This window comes from Melopsittacus undulatus, chromosome 5, assembly GCF_012275295.1.
Source record: "Melopsittacus undulatus isolate bMelUnd1 chromosome 5, bMelUnd1.mat.Z, whole genome shotgun sequence".
NCBI lineage: Eukaryota > Metazoa > Chordata > Aves > Psittaciformes > Psittaculidae > Melopsittacus > Melopsittacus undulatus.
Window position 1 is genome coordinate 65,589,822 of NC_047531.1, and position 23,312 is coordinate 65,613,133.

At 39.3% G+C, this 23,312-nt stretch overlaps 1 protein-coding gene across 1 annotated transcript in view; it reads left to right on the forward strand.

Moving 5' to 3' along the window:
- The first annotated feature begins 1,107 nt into the window (after positions 1-1,107).
- TPH2 (tryptophan hydroxylase 2) overlaps positions 1,108-23,312 on the forward strand; it is a 52,433-nt gene continuing 30,228 nt past the window's right edge. The window contains exons 1-8 of the mRNA XM_005143009.1: positions 1,108-1,238; positions 4,656-4,808; positions 5,972-6,155; positions 6,264-6,364; positions 8,613-8,680; positions 13,849-14,045; positions 15,821-15,956; positions 21,430-21,556. Coding sequence (XP_005143066.1) covers positions 1,134-1,238; positions 4,656-4,808; positions 5,972-6,155; positions 6,264-6,364; positions 8,613-8,680; positions 13,849-14,045; positions 15,821-15,956; positions 21,430-21,556 — 1,071 coding nt within the window. The 5' untranslated portion in view covers positions 1,108-1,133. The remainder of the gene's footprint in view (positions 1,239-4,655; positions 4,809-5,971; positions 6,156-6,263; positions 6,365-8,612; positions 8,681-13,848; positions 14,046-15,820; positions 15,957-21,429; positions 21,557-23,312) is intronic.

Sequence of the window (23,312 nt, forward strand, 5' to 3'; positions counted from 1 at the left end):
AGCTCATGGGGAAGTTTTGGAGAATGGAAGAAGTGGGGAGGAAAATTATAGGGGAGAGCAAGTGCAATGGTGGGTGGCAAAATGTGTGTTTGACCTCAGAATGGTAGTGTAAGAGAAATTAAAAATCCCAAACCAATTTTGTAAGCAGGTTTGAGAGACTTCTGTGCACTGAATATTTCTGAGCTAATAGTAGCCTTAAGCAGTAAACAAAGTCTTAAACAAAACCCCCCAAGTCAAACAAGGAAGCATACAAAAAAAAAAAATCAAACCCTAAAGCCAAACCAAAGAAACTTTACCCTGAAATGTATTTCAGAGACAACTGAAGTCGTCATATAAATATAGAAGATCTCCAAGATCTGTATGGGACTGTTTTACCCCTGTAGGTGTTTAACTGCTTTACCGATGTTGTGGTTAGTAGATGTTCTTAGGATTCCAGTCTGTCTCTTACACAGCTGACACACAAACCACAGCCAATGCTGACTTAATGGAAAAGCATTCTCCAAAAGCATTCTCCAGTTAAGCATTCTCTCTCTCAGTGGAATTAGGCTTTGCACGTTGCTCATCACCCTTCAGTACATCAGGTATGTTAAGTTTTTAACTGCAGGATGTCATTTTTGTCCCTTAACTCCTCTTCTCTGAACCAGCCTATTTTTCAAAGCAGTACTATATAAAAGGGAGAAATGCGAAGTTTTACATCACAGACTCTCTTACATCAAAACCTACACACAACTCTTCCGTGCGCAAAATCGGCCTCTACCCGTGGCACTCTGTCCCCTCATCCTCCGCGGGCCCTGTCCCCACGCTGCTGAGGCCGTGGCTCCTCAGACCCCGGGGCAGCGCCCTGGGCTGCACGCCCTCCCCTGAGGAGAGGGCAGACTGCTTCGGCTTCTCGGGTTCGGTCCAAAGGCGAGGGCAGCCCCGGGGTGCTCCTGCTGCGGGGGGAGCGGCGGGGCTGGGCCGCTCCCCGCCCCGGCTGAGGTAAACCGGGCCCGTGGGCGTCGCTGGCGGCGGCGCTCGTCACCCGTTGACGGGTGTCCCCTAATCGCGTTGCCATCAGCCTCCTCCGGGGCGTATAAAAGGGGCCGCGGCGGGTGAGGCGTGCAGAGAGCGGCGCTGCCCGCCCGGCCGGCCCCATGCAGCCCGCCATGATGATGTTCTCCAGCAAGTACTGGGCGCGGAGGGGCTTCTCGCTGGACTCGGCCCTGCCGGAGGAGCGCCCCGCCGTCGGAGGACTCACCGTGAGTGGCGGGGCTGGGAGCCGCGGGGCCCGGGCAGCAGCGGGGCGGGTCGGGGCCGGTGCCAGGAAGCCGACCCCTTCCTTGCAGCTTTCAGGGGAAGGGAACAGTAAAGCCGACTTTGCCGTATAACCGGTCCTCGCTGCAGACGCTGCCTTAGAAGTGTCATTAAATATCTGTAAAAGTTTTGTTAGACGTACAAACCTCACTGCAGAAATGAACCTGCTTGCTATAGGAATAATGTAAAAGCACTCGGGGCCAGTTTAGGTAGTTTTAAGTGCTTGAATTTGAAAGGCTTTGATTAGTTCTTGGGACTGTACGCGCCAGCAGAATCTGCCCTTTCAAGACAGACGCAATCTATATATATTAAGCATTCTTATATATAAAGCATTATTGGCACTTTGCAGATCACACTGCTTTGATGCCTGTGGCATTTTCTTTGCAGAGCAGCTGGATTTAATGTTTCCCAGCTTCTGCTAACTCGCAGGCACACAAGGACCTGCGTGAGCATTGTGCAGGGGATGTGGATCTTCCGTGTTGGAAGCCCTGTCAGGGGGGAGAAGTAGTTCCCTGTCTGTGGGGTGATGATAGTGGTGCAACAGGTGATCTCAGCCATGGGGTAAACTTCTGTATACTCACAGGTAAACGTATTTGAATAGATGTACTTTAATAGGAGTAAAGAATGTTAGTTGGTGCTAATAATGTAATCTGCTTTGAATATGTGAGATATTCGGGATTATGAAGATTTTCTCCTGTACAGTTTTGCAATACATGAAGGTCCAGATCACTTGGGAAGAACCAACAGAATGCACCAGTTTGTACCAGTTGTGAACTGGCTGGTCGTCTTCATAGTAAAATGTGAAACATCCCGATTTGCATATGCTTTGCTTCACTTAGAAATACTGAATTAAATATGATAAATTTGTTTTACCCTCTTTAAATTTGAGTTACTTCACTGAGTTCTGCTATAGATGGCTTATTCCTGAGTACTTGTGCTTGCTCCAGATAATTAATTTTCATTGTGGAATTTGAACTGTTAGTCTGTTTAGTTATGAAGTGTACTAATGAGCATGGCTGATAAGGTTTTGAGTTCAGACTTCTTTACTGTGTTTATAACAAATAGTTTTCTAGTTTTTATATGCTTGAAAGGGTTTTTTAACCATCACTTTGGGTAATGCTTGCTTGAAAGCATTAGGGAACCTGTGACAATCTTGGAAGGTGCCAAGTGCTCTTGTTTCCCAGAGGAGTCGATGGTGTTGAGGTTCTCAGACACTCAGTTGACTACACGATCCTCAGTACAGAATTTCTAGAAAGCAGCACACAGTGAAAAATCATGGGTGCTATAAAGATAGAACCTTTGTCAGTTCGTGTGGAGATGGTGTGTTTGATGGATGTGAAAAGGACTCAGCCAGATCCCAAATATTATTGAAGTTAAAACAAAAGTGGCCTTCCCTTAAGCTATCCCTAAGCAAACCTTCTACTGATCAGAATCCTGTAAGCTCAATTACTAAGAAACAAACATGTTTGAAACCCTTGGTCTGTCATTCTAAAAACATAAATATTTTTTCCAGATGGTTTTTGTGAAGTTTAAGAGATGATGAGAAAAGACCACAGAGACTTTTTGGCATGTGCCATAACTAGTTTAAGCGTGACTGTTTTAACATGTGCCATTTAAAGAGTGGGTTTTTGTAAGATTATGCATTTTAACTAGTTCTTTTTTTAAGTCAGTGCGTTCATGTGCCTTAAAAAAAATAAATCTCAGAAGATCCAGTGTGAGCTGAGCTCTGGAGCTGTGAGCTGTGAGCTCTGTTCCGTAGCAGGAGATATTTGAGAGTGGACTAGCATCAGGTAAAAAAGTGAACCAATCTGACATGGAGCATGTGGATGCCTTAAGATGTATGTGATTGAAATACCTTGTCACTGCCAGCAACACCTATTTTTAAGAAAATCACTTTATATAATCCATTTTGAAAAGGGATCACATTGAGGCTCACTAATTTTTTTCCTGGGTCACAAAGCACTTGATAAAATCTTGTGAAATCTAGAAGTACAGGGAGACCCTTTGCTAAAGTCCATCGACATGGCTCCACAGATATTTCATAATTGGATAACCTACCTCTAAGGAGAAAATAAGAATAGAGATTTAACTTGGCTTCCATCAAATGTTATGAGACCTGTTTAAAACTTTATTTTTGGATTATTTTCTGAAAGCTGCTTTACAATTTACTGAAGGACAGTTTAATCCACATGCAGTAGTTGTACATGATTCTTAACTTCTATCTTCGTGTATCCTTAGTGACTCTATTATGGATGATAAAAAAGCAGTTAGTGTCTCACTGGAGATTTGATTTCTCCAGGAGGCACATCCTGGGTACTGGAAAACTCAGGCTGTTTCTTGAAAATCATGGTTGATATTATAACAATTCTCTATAAATGCTGTACTGTTGGCATCTCAGCAAGATTTAAGATGTGAAAATTACTTTTTTTTTTTTTAAATGCTGACTTAAATTTGGCTTAAAGCAGTCTTTGACCTCCAAATTGTGAGAAGAATGTAGGAGTGGTCAAGGATGGTGTCATCTTCTGTATGTTTTTGAGTTCCTGGTCCAGCTCATCTTCAATGGGAGGTACAGTTTTTTTACAGTAACAACAACCAGCCATTGAATAATCTCAGGGAAGTGTGGGTTCCCAACACTGAACACTTCTAAAGATTCACCTGGACAGAGTGCTGGGATATGTTGTCAGGATTGTGCTTTTGCCAAGAGATGTTGGATCAAGACATCCTTGAGGTCCCTTCCAACTTGGTGTTCTATGATTATGTGATACAGTCTGTGTTTCTGTCCTTATTTGTATAATCAACAGAGGTTTTGTTTCTTTCAGGAAAAATGGCATTACATGAGAACGTTAATTGTACTAAAACAGAGAATATAAAGCTTGTGTTTTAAATGTGATGGTTAATACAAACATACAGAGAAGTGTAAATAATTGTAAATTGACTGAAGTAAGGTCACTGAAATTTTGCGGTGCAATTTTGCAGCAATATTCAGGTTAGAATAGTGGAATAGCATCACTACAGGCTTTGCAGTAACTTAAATCATATCAATTTATTTCATATTTATTATTAACGATAGCATTGCCCTAATAATATAATAATATTTGTATCCCAAGCATTCCTATGCTTTTCCTTAAGCTTTCTTTTATGGACTGGCCTCTTATATGATCATCTCTAACAGCTGCCTTTGATTTGTGATTCTGGTAATGTAAATTACCAATCTACAAGTAAATGCATTACCATTTAAAGTAAGTCTGGATGAGTTCCATTCAGCTATTTTCTAATAAAAATTTCACTTTGAGTAAAAAGACTTAAATTTGGGAAATGCCTGTTTGCATCTGAGATGATGCTGTTTCTTTATACATTTGTAGCTAAACAAATCAAGTTCTGGGAAGAATGAGGAAAAGAAAGGGAATAAGGGAAATGACAAAGGTGAATCTGTTTCTGAAGGTGGAAAGACAGCCGTAGTGTTTTCCTTGAAGAATGAAGTTGGTGGATTGGTGAAAGCTCTCCGACTCTTCCAGGTAAAGCTCGCAAATCATTATGCTGACCAGACTGAGGGAGGCTATTGAGGTCAGGTTGTTTGTTGGTATAAATCTAATGGACTGTGGCAGAAGGTATAGAGTGCAGTTACACTTTACAGAATTGAATAAAAGTAACTTAAAATTTAATGGACCGTTCAATAAAGCATTTTGGGCTTGTGAAGGGTTTTCTAGAATATGGTTTAAGAGTGATACTGATGTTTGTGCCATTCGCTGTAGATTTCTGGTGTGTGATTCTCAACAGCATAAATTAGATTTGAAGTTGTCTGTGCAGGCCACAATGAAAGGAGGCATTTTCAGAGAGAAGTTCAGAATCTAAATTACATACAGGTGGTGGAAGTCTTGCTGCAACACAGTGTTCAGTCATTAAGTTAAATGCACCTTTAAGTGCTTGCAGGGTCAGGGTTTCATGTGTCTAACTAGAATGTAAATGTTGAAGTATTGGTTCCCATATGGATCCCCATGCAATCTACAGTTTTTGGTCAGACTGCTGGTAGTGCATGTAGTCTGCTTGACTTACTAATGATTGAAGAGGGCTTTGAGGTGTGTCTAAAGATAGTGGAGGCAAAGGAGTGTGATAAAAGTGTTAGGTTGTTAAGTCTGTGCAGTGCAGTGAAGAGAAAGTGAGCACACTCAAATATAGTTAAATTATTATTATGTACTTTGCCTTATAAAATTGCGTTAGAATTTAGTATTTATAACAAATGTAAGTATAAAATTTAAGTATAAAATGCTTCACCCCTGGCAGTGTTCAAGGCCAGGTTGGACAGGGCCTTGGGCAGCATGGTCTAGTGTGATGTGTCCCTGCCTATGGCAGGGGGATTGGAACTAGATTATTTTAAAGCCCTTTCCAATTCAAACTGTTCTGTAATTCTATGCAAGTTATAATCCTATATCTCCTACATGAGGTTATTTTGATAGATGAAATTAAATCATTAGTTAACTTTCTTCATTAAGACTAATAGTTTTATTTTTACTTTCAGACTATAGATTTTTCTGTTATCAGTATTGTGTCACTAATTGCGTAAATACAAAGTAAGTACTTTCAATGCAAACATATTTTAATAACTAGGAAAAGCTTTAATGAGGAATATACCTTCTAGCTGGTATTTCTGTGTTTCATCTGTTATTTCATCTTTCCACAGGAGAAACATGTAAGTATGGTTCATATTGAATCACGAAAATCAAAGAGAAGGAACTCGGAGGTGGAAATTTTTGTGGACTGCGACTGCAGTAAGAAAGAATTTAATGAACTAATCCAGTTGCTCAAGTTTCAGACGAATATTGTCTCTCTCAACCCACCAGAAAACATCTGGACTGATGAAGAAGGCAAGGCTGCTTTTGTATCACTTGATTTATACACTGACAAACGTTTTGCACAGGTATCTGCATAATCTTACATGCCAGTACATTCAACTCACATTCTGCCTTCTACAGATCTTGACTGTGTACCCTGGTTCCCCAGGAAGATATCTGAATTAGACAAATGCTCACAAAGAGTTTTGATGTATGGATCTGAGCTGGATGCTGATCACCCTGTAAGTGTAATGTAAAATTGTCGTGTAGATGATCTGTTCAGGTTATTTACCAATCAAATAAAGAGCCTGTTGACTGCTGATTCTGAGTGCTCTTTTGAGCATACTGTTTTCAGAAGGTGGGATTTAGTTCTCCTCAGTAGTTTCAGTGAATTCATTTTTCTCTAGTAGGACACTCGAAAAAGGAGGTCTTCTAGAAAATGTCACTAACAACTGTGTCCCCTTTTGTACTGCTTTCATTTATTTGTTTTTTTTAATGAACTAGTTGATAGAATGCTTTCAAACTTTGAAAAGTTTAGATCAATATGACCTTTGGCTCTGCCACATGTAGGTCTTAGGTAAGAACTGATATTGACCTAGGTGTCAGAGAAGAAAGAATTATGAAGGAGTACTTCCTTGGGCACACAGGAGGTAATTACAAAACAAAATAGAATAAGGTGTTCCTGTTTCTGCATGAATGCAGCAGATGGGAAGGTGCCTCACATTGTTTTCAGACTTTGGTGACAGGAGACAAGCCTGCATTTCACACAAGCCGTATATGCAGGCAAATGCTTAATGCAAAAGGCAGAAAAACAGATTTGTTATTGTTTTATTTCATATGATTGATGTCTGTAAATGTTTAACCTCTGAGTCTTTAGATGGCAGATGGTTGCAAGGTTTTATGTTACATTTTCATGTGTTATAGATCAAAGTTTCTACCTTTGGACAACTTGGCTGAAAGATACTGGTGGTAGGTAGTTATATTCATTCTTAAAATAGGCTGGATTAAACTGGTACTGTAGGAAATTTCTAGTTGACAGGAAGTAGGTAATGAACTAAGATATCTGACTATAAGAATGTTTTGTAGTAGGATCAGATTAAACGCTACCTGTAGGTGATAATCTCCTTTAGGTTTTGTCACACACATTTGTGCTGGTATTGTCCAAGATGGTGAAAAATGGCCATTTCTGCATTTTGTGACTGAAGAAAGATCAGTTTGGTGTAGGGGACTTTCTGGTGATGCATCTGTATGCTGTGGTACTACAGTGCTTGTGTGGACATCTCCCTGGTGACTGCCTTGGCTGAGGAGGTACTCTCCAGGTACCCTGGGCCTGGGGCTCTACGTCAGTGCAGAAATGGCACTCAGGCTGCTGTCTTCTGTCCTGTCTGCTCCACAACTCCTACAGCAGCCATGCCATGGTGGGAGCTCAGGCACAGACTCTCACAGACACTCAAGCAAAAAGGCATCATCATGATGTCCCCTGGCAGCCTAGCTTCTTTGTCTCCAATGTCACCTGCCTGCCTATCAGCCATGATAATTGTCATCACCTTGTTTGGTTCCCAGCCATCTCTACCATCTGTGAGCCCTTCCCCCACTTTGGGCCCACAGCTGGGGAGTGCATTCCTGGATTCTGGTTTCTGCCATATACTTCTTGATGATAAACTAGGATTTACCTCACATTTTCTCAGAATGGAAAAGCCTGTTGATCACCTTCAACCATGAACAGTAATCTGGTTCAAACAGAAGCTGTAGTGGCAGCTCATTCCAGCTTTGAGTCAATGGCTGTGATGGACCATTTGATACTCTTTTACATTCTGAGGTGGTGCCTTCATTAAATACTTGAGTGCTCTGCTGAAAATCTGCCTTCAGTTTTACAGACAATGAAAAAAGACATTTGCATTATATGAATATATATTTTACACTTGGGGGAACTCCTATAAACATAATTTACACACCATTTGTTAGCTTATATGGCATGCTAGGTATTAGAGATGGGGGAAAAAAAGCCCTGTGAAATCTGTGATGGGTCTTTCAAAGGCCACTTCTGGTGTCTGCCTTTGTGGTGGTGCATGGGTGCTAGAGGACCAAAGAGAATTACCCTGTTACAGAACCAATACAGCACCACTTCAGCAGCAGAGCTGTAATCCACTCCGTATTGGCTAATGGTTTTAGCCTCAGTTTCACTACACATGATGGACTTTTAAATCCCTTGTGCCGTCTTTTCAGCTCTTGAATGATCTTCAACTGAGTAACTCAACACTTTTGTCAGAAGTTATTGATCAGACAAGGAGGAACTCAAAAAAATACCTGTGGGACTTTGGTGGGCAGAAAAGTGGAGAAATCCTTATCTTTTCTTGCAGTACAGTAGATAGTGTTAATCAAAAGACAGTATAATTTGATACTAAATAAACAATTTAATGATTTATTTTCTAATTCTTACAACCAATTTTCTGTCCTTATTGTGAATTACTCTCTTCTTCCTTGCTTAAGGGATTTAAAGACAATGTCTATCGACAGAGAAGAAAATACTTTGTGGATGTTGCCATGAGCTATAAATAGTAAGTATTGGCATAATTCTTCCCTATGCTGCTGACTATTTAGGATCATGCTTTACTTAATTATGTAGGATGGAAGTTTAACAGTAGACAAAGTCATCCTTTAAACTTTGACTAGTTTAGTATAGGCTATAGATGGCAAACCTGATGCTTGAAATCCCGTTATGTTTTTGGTACAGATACAGGCAAGTAAAGTATTTGAAAGGTAAGCACTATCTCTTCAGCATGTTATTCGTAGCTGCTAAAACTGAAGAAACTTGTTTACAAATACTTGCATGTCTCAATGACAGACTGATGCACTGCTGAATTGCACATATCTATCATCCCTTTGTAGTTGGACAAGCTCACTGTAAATGAAATTAGTGTTTTCTTCTCATGTGCTTACTCTCCTGGATGCTGCAAAATGCCATTTATCTATTTTGCTAACACAGCTCTAAATTTCTCAGAATTCAGTCAGTGGATTTCTATATAGTTAGTGGAGCTGGTGTTGTTACCATGCCTGGAAATTGGGAAACTTTCTGTGCTACCTACAGCCACCTACTGTGTTGCAATTTTCTTGTCACAGAAGTATTCAGCTAATTATAATCATATTCTAGGCTTCATTTGCAACAGGCCTAAACTCTCATTCTCAAGGGAACAAACATATTAGTTTCATGTTCTTTTCCATTTTACCACACTTCTTCAGGTTTTAATTTTTCTCTTATGAGATTTCTACCTATTTAAATGATATAGCACATAATTTTTTTTCTCCTTTCATAGAAGGCACATTCTGTCAGGAAGCAAAAAAAGGGGTGAAGGTTTTTCAGTTTTGTTTTTTTGTTTTTCATATAGGGCTAATATATGGGCTGCAGAAAGCTGGGGGGACAGGAGGATTGACTCTGCTTTGTGACGTGTAATCCTGATTGTATTTCTCCTTTGTTTTTGTCCCATTCCTGTTGTTAAACTATTACCAATCTAATAAATTGATAAGTGCTAGTTTTGGTTCCCCTTTTTTCCACTCATGGTGGCATTTGTTTAGCTGGGAGCTCCTGATATTCACCCAGCGTACTGAACTGCTGCATGCTAGGAGCAGGGTGCTAGTTGGTAGGGAAGCTTCCTAGGCAGACCGGGTAAGTCCTAAGTTTTACAGCTTTCAGATGTAAATTGAGACAGTTTATTGCCTGTTTAGAGAAGATTGATATATTATCCTTTTTTTTCTAGTCTAATGCTTGTGGTAGATTTAGCTTCTTGCCTAGCATTTATTGCAGTAAGAAATGGCAAGCAGGTACCTGTGGGTGAGGGCAGACTGTGTATGTTCCTAGAGCTCTTTCATAAGTTGGACAGTTCTCCCATGGTGGTAACAGTAGTGCAGTGCACTTCACAGCTGCTGAGTTGCTGGAAATATCTCCCTTTCAGCTGGTTAAGTGCTGTTAAGATCATGCAGCTGGCTCACTAAGCAGTGATTGGTCTTCTGCTACAAAGAGGTGTTTTTTTTTTCCACTCTGAATCCAGTGAGAAACATCTTTTCACAAAAAGCACATAGAGTAATCCTGCACCCCCCCAGAAAAAACAGATAAAGGAAAGGAAAATCTTTTCCTTCTTCAGGTATTGAAGGCTCAAGAACCATTTCTGCAGGCACGTTATAAAAACCAAACAGCCCAAACCAGATGTTATCTGGGGGTCAGATCCTGTACTTCAGCAAAACTATTCAGAAGTACTCCTTCACCTTACTGATCTTTTCAAACCTTTAAAAGATTTCAAACTCTCCAATTATTACAGGCAGAGGGAAGACAAAATGCTTCAAATATTTTTAGCCAGGGACTCCAAAATCACTGGGAAGCCAGTGCTTAAAATGGTTACTTAAAAATGGCAAAAGCTCATTCATACTCCACAGGTCTCATGCTGTGGTTATCTTAATCCCGGGCATGTGCCATGTCTACTGGGCTGTACTGTCAATCTGTCTCTGAGTATGCCTGTAGAAACAGCCCAGAGAGACATGTACCCTCAGCATCCTGCAGCTCAGCCTAGGCCATGCTGAGGGAAAGGTAGATCAGCTCAGGGAGGTTTCCATGCTGCTACAGCTAAGCTGTTTCTGCTCCCCATGCTGGGGAGCTCAGATTTAATATAGGTGTCTTGACACTACACTATAGCAGTCTCATCACTAATGACTATTTACTTATAGAAAACAAACAGCTCTGTTGTAAAGACTGCTTCCCTTAGGGATAAATTCAGAGCATTGTCTTGAACCTCTTGATGTATTCTAGGTGAATGACCTCCCTAATCACTTGCTGAGGCTTGATTCATTTCTACTTTGCCAGTGTTAAAAAAACCCAAAAACTAAATACTTCTTTCCTTAAAAAAAATAACAGCTTTGGCTGAAAAGAATTTGGAGTTGGCTCTGTAAATAAATTGTTGAATTGAAAATCCCAGATCAGCATTTCCTTTATCAATTGCTACAGTTCTATAGTGGTAGATGCTCTGCTTTGTTTGAACATAAAAGAGGCCTCTGTAGTGAAGAGAGAGGGAGAAACACTAAGAAGGGAACTTGAAGGAGCAGATATTTACTGGGGCTGGGTGATAAAGGGAAAGACACATTAATAGAGCACAGCAGTAAAGATCAGCGGTATGAAATAAATGGACCAAAAATATTTCCTCCTTCCTTCACTTAGCTTCTACACTAAAGATAGTGAAAATATGTTGATGTTGCTAATTAATCCTTTGAGACTGATTAGGGGTTGAAAAAGTGTTGAGAAATTTAAATCTGGAGGAAAAATACTATGTTTAAAAGTGAACTCATAATATGAGTTGATAGCTCATGACCATGGCAAAATGGAAAGACCCTATTTTAATAAGGGGAAATAAAAATTCAGGATGGGTTAGCCTGTAGAGTCATCTTACTCAGCCACAAGAAAACTGGCTATGCAGGCTGGCCATTTATGTGATTTAGTGAAATGTTTGAGTGCAAGGTAGGTCTTGCTTGCTGAAATAAGAGGGTGAGAAAAATGAGCTTTGCAGAGCTGAGTGAGAAAGGTATAGGTCCTCCCTCAAGTCTGGCTGCCTTGATCCTTTAGATAAAGAAAGCAATGCCATGATCAGCTAGAAATAAGATCAGCTCTCCTAGGCATAAATCCTATTAAGGAATTAATGTTCAGTGAACCTTACTTCAGTACTAGTGAATTAATTGAAACAATAACTAAGTTATAAACCTTTTAGTGAGCAGGGACCAAGCTTCAGATCCTTGGTTGCATTATACCTCTCTAGTGACGGGCTAAATAGAAACCTGAGTTTTTCCCCTGGTGCACACACTTCTTCCTCTTTGCTGGGCCAGTGCTGAACTGTACTGGCAGTATCCACAGTAGAGGTCAGGTCTGAAGAAAAGCGACAAGGCTACTGAACAGTATTGTGGCAACTTCAGGTGGATGGAGCAGTAACCTGCTTGTATCTGTCGTGTATGGTACAATTTAGAATAGCTGTTATGTTTCCCATGAGCTGGCAGGCAGCTTAAGGCTGATAAAGTGTAAAGGTGAAGACAGATACCAGACCTGAAGGACTCACTCCTTCTGCAGAATGGGCACAGACCCAGTACAGCTTCAGTTGATGAGAAATGCTTCACTGAATGTGTTGCAATTCCTGTCGTGTCAAAAGAGTGGCTGAAGGGGAACTAGTGGGTGTATTGTATGTTCAGTGAGTCCTTAACAAGAATGAGTACCTCATACAAAGTAGCCTTTGACTGACAGATAACTGCTGTGGATCAAAATTCTTTGATACAGTGAAAGGCAAGAGGATTAAATGGGAAGTTTTCAATAAAGATGAGAGAGCAGCTACAGTAAATGTGGGGCAGATCATCCTCTCTTGTGCACGTAGGGACTGTATAGAAGCAATCACCATATGATATGAGGGCTCATTCCTTATTACCTTGTACGATGCAGATAGGCAACACTATGAACTGGGTGACAACCAAGATGGAAACTTAATCCCCAGCAGAAGTCCAGCACTGGAGTTCTGCTGTGGTGGGATTCCCCATGCTCAGCACACCTGCTCAGCTGCTGTCTGTGGTACTGGGGAAGCTGCAGCACTGGGCTGGTAGCACCCATGTCACTAGCCCTGTGCAGGGGAGTGGGAGGTAGGGACTGATGGGGAGGAGGATGATCCTCTGAATCCCTTTGCCATTGTGTAGTACATTACAGTGGAGAAAAAGAAGATACCCACAGAGAAGGCAGATTGTACAGTTTGCATGCTAAAACATGAATTTTAAATCCAGAGAAAGATTATAAAGTGTTTTCTAGGGAGACCTGATAATGTGAGATGATGGCCCATGACCATGGCATGGGAAATTCCTTGCAACTAAATACAAGGTAGTGTAAATTGGAAGGATCCCCTCTTGCCCTTCACACTATCAGTTTTGAATTAGCTATAACAACTCAAGGCAAATCCTGGATATCAGAAACAGGTTTACAGGTACTCTGGAAGGCTTTTCTGTACATCTGTGGAAGGGCAAGTAGGCAGGGGAATGGTGCAGAAGAAACAATACTTAAAGGAGAGATGTATTTAGAGGCTTAGTTACACCTAGGATAGGCTGTTGGCTCTGAGGTGAGCTTCCTCATGGTGTCATCCTGCATGAATTTGGGGTTCCAAACATATCTGCACATGTAAGCAACCACCTAAACAATAAATATGTAGATTTCAGCTGGATCCACACATTTCTAAACATCCATGTAACTGCCTGATCATCACTTTGTAAAATGCTAGGTAATGATGCCGTGTGAATATTAAGTATTTTAAAGAATGCATAGTAAGTGTAGTCTGCTGATGGTCTTACTGAATCTACAAACTAGACTAAATAAGGATCTTGCTAAGGCATCAGTGACAATAAATGGAGAAATATTACTCTGGTATAGGAATGTGGCGTATAAGAAATCCATCTTTCTACTATGATATATATGAAGACTAATAGTTCCATTGCTTAGTAAGAAATACGATTTTTAAGAAATAAATGCAGTATGTACAACTTAACATGAATAAGAAAGTCTAAGAAAAAAGCATCTATCTGTAATTTCAAAATAGTTTTTAATAGTTTTAAAAGTTTGTGCTTCCTTTATTTATTTAAACAGTATTTTTTACAGAAACTTTGCCATCCTCGGTCTGTCCGAGGTTGTATTCAGATGTATTTTGCATTATTTTGTTTTTTACAGTGGTCAGCCCATTCCCAGAGTGGAGTACACAGCTGAAGAAATTAAAACATGGGGAGTGGTATTTAGGGAACTCAGTAAACTCTATCCTACCCATGCTTGTCGTGAGTATTTGAAAAACTTTCCCCTGCTGACCAAATACTGTGGATACAGAGAGGATAACGTGCCTCAGCTGGAAGATGTTTCTGTTTTTCTTAAGGGTAAGTTCCATGTTTGGTTTGTTAATAGATAGATAGAGTTCCATGAAAACACTTTTTTTTTTAGATACAAAACACACGGAGTGAAAAGACTCCCTGCATTGTCAGTGGACTTTAGTTTGGCCTGAAGTATCATTCTGGTTTTGACATTCTCCATGGCAGAAAGTTTGTTGAGTCAAAACAGTTGTGTTTGTGTATTTGCAAGTAGGAATTTGAGAGGAATTAAAAAGCTGAAGATGTATCATGTAGTGTTATCACTTGATGTTCCTCTCTTCATAGAGAGAAAAGTCACCACAATGAAAAGAAAGAGCAGAGTTAGCTCTGCTTTTCTCATTGTACCACAGGGTGGGAGGTCTGATAACTGCAAGTGGTCATCCCCCTAAATATCCAGGCAGGTAAAAGAGGGAATAAAATGCCAAGATAATTGAATTTAAAGAGGAGAGCAAGTTTGGAGGACAGGAGGCTTTCCTGAGTGCTCAACACCTAAAGCCATATTTGTATGTTGAAAAAAATCAATGTGACTGCATAGGTGATCTGGTACCTCTCTTTAATATTATTTTTTAAGTGACCACTATATTACATATTTAAGTTTGAAAATACACTTATTTTTGATCTGTAATGGAAATTTATCCCATATGAAAGAAAGTGACAGATATGAACCTGCTGTTCTGAGCAGCAGAGGAAAAGCCACTAAAGACTTAATTTAAGATTTTCATTTCTCCTCAAGGATCTTTCAGATACACATACTTGTTCCTTAATCCTCTTGCTCCAGGAGCTCCAGAAGTAAAATATTATAAAGATGCGTGTTTGGAAAAAAATGTTATGTGTTATTAAATGTTATGAGAAGAATTAGCAATGCATTTTGCCCTAAATATGTGTTGAAAATCTTTAGATAAGAGAAATACAAAATTTGTAATGAAAGGCTTCCTTTCTTCATCCATAATTCCTGTTGTGAACACCTGCATTTGGTAATAACTGACTCATCACTCTTAGAGTTTGGCTGTGTCATTCTGGGTGTCTCATATATTGTATTACAGTCTCTAAGGAATGATGCTAAAGTGTACGATTTCTTTCTCCCTAACTGGAAACTCAAACCCTCACACTCCTTCACAAACAGGGTTTCAGGCTAAATAGAGCAATAGTAGTGTCTATTAAAGAAAAAATTGGAACGTCCTCCTGTAAACACTTGGAAAGAATAAAGAATGAATTTGGGAGAGAAATGTGCTTTTCAAAGTCACTGAGTGAAATTATTTCCCACTGGGACCAATCTGATAAAGGAACACTTCTTTAAATATTTAAATGAGGATCTCAACTATGAAAGCCAGTATTTTACTCTCACAAACTGTAATTTATCTGTAAAAATAAGGACAGATTTAATTTAATCCTGCTCTGTTCTGTTAGTTTTTATTACAGAAGACATCTTCTGTTTTCAAAATTTCTCTCCCATTTGGTACCAGACATAAAAGTCTATGATTTGAGAACATCACTTATGGTACCCTACCATCTTTTCTAGAGAAATGTATTCAGACCAACTTTGAAATACTTCAAACTGTTTTCATTAAACATATGCTAGCAATGCAAGATAGTTCTCCTATATAATAGGTGAAAATTATGTGTGATGATTTTCAGCCATGATTTTCCATGTCATGCTTCTGGTACAATAATTAACAACATATCACTACCTCTCCTCAGAAACTGATATAGTGAGATATATATATATATATATATATATATACACATATATATAATGTGGTATTTTATTATCTCCTTCACTTCAGAAAGGTCTGGATTCACAGTGAGACCAGTTGCTGGATACTTGTCTCCCCGAGATTTTTTAGCTGGCTTAGCATATAGAGTTTTTCACTGTACTCAGTACATACGACATGGATCGGATCCTCTCTACACACCAGAACCGTAAGTTGCTACATTTGCTTTAGTTCTGAGAAAATATGCTCACTAGAGTCTTAAAGGACCTAACTGAATTTGCCAAGACTGAAAACAGGAACCTTTCTTCAAGTGTAAAAATCTACTTATACCATGGATGACAAAACCCTTTACATTGGTGAGCCAGAATTTTATTTAAAGGCTTCTTTTGGACTTTTTGCAAGACTCTTAAATGACTGGGTTGTTTATATGGTGGGTAAAAAAATTCTATCTGGATTATATTTCAGTTAAAAATGGAGTTTTCAACTAAGCATTTTGAAGAGGTATCTAAAATTTTATTCTCTGGTGGATAGCTAAGGAAAGAAGTTGGGGAAAAAAAACCTCTTGAATCAACTGAAAAAAAATGTTTTCAGAATTACAATTTGGTCTTCTTATGTCCCCATTTATCTTTCTTTGGGTCAGACTCCACAGCTGACCTTCATTTATCTCAGATAACACAACACAAGCAAGTCAGGAGGCATTATTCTCTCAGCCAGGGAGGATATTAGCTATAAAGCCTGTTATAGGGGACATGTTAGGAATAAGAGACTTTCATGGGACAGCATTGCAGCTTTTCTAAAACAGAGTATTGTGAGTTTGGATGAAATATTTCAGTATTTGTTCTCTTGATGAAAAGTAGGGGGGGGAAAGATCAAAGCGATTGTAGTTCTTATCCTGTATTATATATGGTGTGCTCTGTATAGTAATAACAATACTTGTCAGTTGGGTAACATGGAAGTAGTTTTACCAAAGACATACACTGATTTTGTAACCACAAGGAATGACATTTTCGCAGTGAGTCAGTCATCAGGTGGTTAGCATGAAATTGTGGCTGTTGTTTAGTCAGCTTGGACTACTTGAGTGTAATTTTTTTTTTGCCCAAATTTACACAAAGGATTCATACATACATATTCAGCTCCAGCCTTGCAAACATTTGGTTGCATGCCTAATTTTGATTTCATGAATAGACTGCCAAAACCATGGAGTGGTATTTTTGGATATGAAAGGATTAACGAAACTGCATATTAAGCTGGAACAAAAAATGCTCTAACATTATTCTGGCATGAGTCACCAGGTGGTGCTGTTATACACTTATCTACTTTTTTCCTCAGCATGTGAACTGGGCAAAGAATTTGCTGAAGTACTGTGAAGTTAGTTTTGTGTGTGTATTTTTCTTTTGGAAAAGAGATGGTAATCCCTGAAGAAATTAATTAATTTCTGTAACCTCTGTAATTATAATTTATAATTATTATTTTAATCTCTTAAATCTGTGGGCAAATTGCTGCAGTGTAAAAGAAGGGTTTTCATACATGATGCTGGACCTCTACTGATCTATCTGAAAATATCTCTAGATATTTAAAAAAAGAAATTAGGAAGTACCAGATTTTGCACCCATGGTTTCCTCTCCTGTGGGAAGCCAGTGTCTCAGATCACAGCACCTGCCAATATTCAGTAAAAGAAGGATGACATTTATTAACTTAATGCAAACTAGAAGATCATTTTAATGTATTGATAGGGGATTTAGGTACATAACTCCAACAGGAACAAAGGAAGGAACATCTTCCAGGAATCAATTAAGTGTGTCTGTGCTTTTGTTGATGTTCTCTGGTTCATTGATTTGTATATTTGAGACCCCTGTAGTTTTTAGGAGGATGCTGCTTACATTCATAATTATGCAGTGTATTACAGCAGATCCTTAATAGTAATGGCAGCTACTTTTTTTGTAACCTTTCTGGTCATGGTGCCTGAAAAGTCACTGTGTAGTAATAATCATTCAGTTAAAATGAAGGTTTTTATTCCTTTTGGGGGCTGAACTTAAAAATCCAGGTTATGTTCTTAACACCTTTAAATTTAAACTGACAGAGGAATGAAGCTGTCATTTTCTAATGATGTTACCCTTGTTTTGCAGACCTGTTTCTTGACATAAATTTAATAGTGTGTACTGACTATTAGGAACTCTGCAGAAAAATTCTGAAAATACCTTTCTAAATGTGTTTATTCTTTCTTTTTATATATATAGTTAGAGCATATAGTAAGTGTTATCAAAAATACAGAGTGAAATCTGTTTTTTTTTTTTTAAATCAATGGCAAAACTAAATTGACTTGAGTGGGGACAGCTCTTTGTTTTCTGCAGTAGCTGCAATGCCCTGAGATCTGCTGGTTGATATACAGGGCCATAATGAGATTTGCTGCAGGTTCCTGGCTTGGTGAATGTTGCATTTCAATGATATAAATCTGGTAAAAAGACTCCCTTTGACTTCAGTGGGCTTTCCATCAGATTTAACACCCAGGCTATAGAGCTAGATACAAATTAGAGAGTTCATTTGGTTTGATCTGTATCACTACTATATGCATTTTAGAACATTTCTTTCTGAGTTTCATTATGTTTCTACTACATTCAGAGAGCTATATAGATTTCCTCTGCTCTGCTAACTAATTTACTCCAAGAAAAATCTTTTGCTGTGAAAAGTGCATTACAAAAATCTTATTTTCTCTGAGCAATGTGTGTGAATAAATTAAAGGAACTTAATTATTTTCTGAACAAAACAAAACAAAAGAATCAAGCTTTTGTAGTTAAACGAAGAATTATATTGTTTAGGCTATCTATAAAGGGCCAGGCTGGCAGGGACATCTAAGACACTCCAGTGACAATATGGAATGGTGGTTCATGGTTCTGCCTGGAAGATTTTGGGTTTGTTGTTTTTTTTTTTGTATGCTTTTTGTTTCAAGCTCCCCTCTTTATAACTGCATGTTAAAAATACTGTTTTGCATAGTTATAATGGAAAAATCTGCAGGCTATAGGCACGCGACAAGTAACTTCTGCGTCCTCATCCTCCTCTCCTTGTCAGGAGAGACAAATTAATGGGGCTAGGCTTTGTCTGTTCTCATTTTGTTTGCAAGGGTAGAAGTGACACAAAGAGCCTGTGTCCCAGTTCAGAACTAGGAATAACACGTCTTTACTTATTTGTTTCTGGGAGTTGTGGCTTTAGCACAGGAAAACAGAGATGTAGACACTCGCGCAGGTACCAGTAATAGTGATGCTGCTGTGGAAGCCTTATCTGAAGCCAGGAACTTGAAGCCAGTTCCAGTATATTTTCTTTGCTCTTGTTATTTGAACTGCTGATACGAAGTTAAATACATATGGACTGATGCAGTGCAGCATAGGTGAAATACTCAGGAATCAATGTTGATTTCATCAGTGCAGATGAGAATTGGAGTTTGAGCACTGGACTTCCAGAGAATGGGCTTTTTGGCCCACTTCTGTGTTGGAAGGTGATGATTGGAGGAGTTAGGTTCCTCCAGTGAATTGTTTGGTTCTGGGAATTCTCTGGGTATATCTATCAGACTACAAATTAATTTTTACTGCTGTCCAAGCTAAATCTTGCAGGAGGTGACAGAAGAAATTGTTATAGCTGGAACTGAAGGAATTAAAGAAAGGTTATTAAGTGCTGATGGTTATCCATTCAAGTTATGCAAACCATCTCCTGAACAAAGAGATAGATACAACCCTAACTATTCTATGATTCTATGATACCATGCAGAGGCAGACAATTTTTCAAGTCTGATCTCCAGTGAGGAAAGGAGTATTACCTAACCTATGGGTCTTGTGGTAGGCTACTTTGATCATCTCGCAAGACTCAGAGCATCACCAAAGGATTTGGAGATCATAAAAGAAAAGCCTTCTTACTAGCTGGTTTTGAAGAAATTGGGAATTTCCAGGGCTCTGAAAAGACAAACAATGATGTAGAAACAAGGGAAGAAGGATTACTTTCAGGACAAGCTTTATCAGGCAGTAGAAAACAAATGCAAATAGTTTTCCTTATGTAAGTATGATGTCTGATACCGTTCCTGCCCAGCTGTACATATCAAACATGTTTTATGGGTGCTGACTAAAATACTGGCATGCAGCAAATTTGAGCACTCAGCCCATATTGCTACAACTGAATCTGTAGTCAGTGTCCATGGATCATGTTTGTTTTATCATGCCAAGAGTACTTTTTTTTTTATCAGGAGCAAGATTATCTATTCACCTCCCTTGCTTCTTTGGGAAATACCTATGTCTAGGAAGGAAGAGAAATGAGACTTGGTAATTTCTCTGTACCAGTGAATGAATTATTTGTATATGAATTTGGCTTAAACTTATCATGCACAACTTCAGAATGGTGCTTGTCTCACCAAAAGGCGTGAATATAACATGAGCAAATGTTGCTAAGCATCTGTCAGTGAGGCTGTCTGGGCTGAGAAGAGAAGCTTGTATGTCTCCCTTCAGTACTGAAACTCTATTTGATAAGCCTTTGGTGAAGCAACCTAGGAATGCCAAAAATGCTAATCTTCATTTGCATGCATTGAGAAGCTAACTACTACTATCTACCTAGACACAGTTGCTGCAGCCTTCTTGGTGAAGAATAATGAGTAAGGAGACTTTAAATAATACAGAGTGTTGTTTTTCTGTTCATGATTTATCTGAAGTGTCGGGTTCTGTGTCTTTTCAAACAAAAATAGTTTATAAAAGACAAATCGGATGATTTTGGGTAGAAAGCAGAAAACTTGATGTTTTCTCCCTGCCTTTAAAGCATTTGTTTACAGCTTAAGACAAAAAAAAAAAAGATAAAAATAAAAGAAATGTCTTTGAAGAGGCAAAAGCAAAGGAAATGTCAGATCTGATTTTTAAAGTGAACTTTATTACCAGGTCCATTATTTTCTGAGAACAAATGCACCAAAACTTTCAGAATTGTTTGAGAGCTTTTATAGATGATGCATGTGCACTTCTGTTAGGTTGGTTGGCAGTTTTTTGTACACTTATATCTGCACTTTGTCATGGCTAAAATGCACTTACAGGTGTGGACAGCAGTTCTTTCTGAAATGATTTGGCTTCTCTGCTTTTTCTGAAACCTGCTTGGTGAAAAGTGGACCAAGTAACAAAAGTACCCAGTAATTGTAGAAGGAACTCAGGACTAAACAAGAAATCAAACACACAGAAACTACTGTAAATATTACCCTGAATTTATAGTGGCAAGTGGCAAAATGTTTGGTTGTGAAGTTGTACCCACATGCAAAAAGAGCAATGGAGAAGAGGAAGAGGGAATGTGTTTGAACTTGATTCACATGGAAAGAAATGCTGAAAACTGTACTTGTGAGACATCTGGCTTTCCTTTGGGCAGTTCAGTCTTCGTGGTACTAAGCCTGGAAGACAGCAGTGATTAGGCCCTTCCATTCAATCTAGAAATGATGGGGAAGTCACAGAACAGGTGGGGTTAAATTATGTATAATCCATTTAATAGAAGCAAACATGAATATTTCTACAGAACCATGTACAGGGAAGAAAAATTATACTGTAAAAAATGTGTTTAATGGTAAGACTTTTAAAGTAGAGGTCAGGTAAAATGGCTTATGTTAAATTAATTATGGAATTATTATGGCATTAATTTCTGTAATGACTCTCTTTTACTTTCCATTTCTTCAGGGATACGTGCCATGAACTCTTGGGACACGTGCCTCTACTTGCTGATCCCAAGTTTGCACAGTTTTCACAAGAGATAGGACTTGCTTCACTGGGAGCATCTGATGAAGATGTTCAGAAATTAGCCACTGTGAGTCAAAATCTTTTTATGGCATGCTCTCTCATCTCTCCTCCTCTTTGGTTGATTAAGTGATGTGCATTATCTTATTAGAGCTTGAATGCATTTTCAGGTTGCAGATGACTATGATGTGACAGTCACAGAGTTTTTAGGTATTTTTCCATTGATTTTAATAAGAGCAAAGCTGAATGCACTAGTCTTCAGGTTGTCAGTTTTATGTTTTACATGAAATAACCACCAGTTTTCAGGGCTGGATGAGATGGATTTTCATGAAATCACAGAATGGTTTAGGGAAGGGACCTTAAAGATCATCCAGTTCCAACCTCCTTGCCATTAGCAGGGACACCTTTCACTAGACCAAGCTGCTCAAACTCCCATCCAACTTGGCCTTGAATGCTGCCAGGGATGGGGCAGCCACAGCTTCTCTGGGCAGCCTCTTTCAGTGTCTCCCCACCCTCACAGTGAAGGACTTCTTCCCGATACCTATCTGAATCTACTTTCTTTCAGTTTAAAGCCATTAGCCCTTGTCCTGTCCCTACAAGCCCTTTTAAAATGTTCCTTCCTGGATTTCTTGTAGGCCCCCTTTAGGCTGAACTTACGAGGTTTGCACTGGCCCACCTCTTGAGCCTGTCCAGGTCCCTCTGGATGGCATGCCCCCCCTACAGCATGTTGACTGCACCACACAGCTTGGTGTCATCAGCAGACTTGCTGAGAATGCACTCAATCCCACTGTCTGTGTCACCAGCAAAGATTTTAAACAGCACTGGTTCCAATACTGGCCCCTTAGGAACGCCAGTTATCTCCACTTGCACATTGAGCCATTTGTCTACCTAAAGGTTCTGAAAACAAGTAAGCAAGGTAATTCTGAAAATAAAACTACATTTTGGTGTGTGCTCTCATCTCTACACTGTTTGCTCCTGCACAGATGGCCACTTTGGCCCTTACCACTGCTATTTCTGTACTCACTGTTCTGATTTGCAGTTGTTCAGTGTACTGTAGTGTGTGATGGATTTTGAGATGATGTTGCATCCTTTCTATTGCTCCTGTTGGAGAATATATAGTTACTAATCCAAGGCTGTGCAGCAGTAGATCTAGACTGAGGTCAAGTGCCTCAGCTAGTGGCTGTGGGATGGATTCTCTATTGCATCAAATGAGGCACATGCCAGTAAATAGTGTGAACTGGAAGACGTGGTGCATTAAAGATGTTAGATGTTAGATGGCCTGTGTGTTAAGCACCCTCAGGTTGCACTGTAGGGCCCTGTCAAATTCCCAGGACTCTCAGCTCCTGCCTACCTGTCAGCCCTGTTGTATTGCCATTTCCAAATAACTCATATGCAGCCCTTTGCATGATGACATAGGTTAGTGATCCTGGTCTATACCACTGGCTCAGTTCAGTTCTTTTAATTTAGATATGTTTCCCTTTGTGGATCCTGTTAAAACTGATTCTGCAAATAATTTAATGAACTATATTGTGTTAAAAACCAGCTCCATATTTAAATATTTTTGTGTAATGAAAAATTTTGTGAGATCCTGTAGAAGAACTGGCTACTTCAAAACTTACCTAGCATTCTTGTGCAGTGGGGATTTAAAGGGTTGGTAACTTGGACACAGTTTGAAGATGGATTCAAGCTGTGATAGTTTTGGTGCACTGGCTTAGCAGTGGCTTAGAGTCCCATCTGCTGAAAAAGGCATTTGTACCCATTTGTTTGATTTTAATACTGCAGCCCTATAGAAAAAGCTAGTAAATTTGTTTAAGCAGCCATGCTCA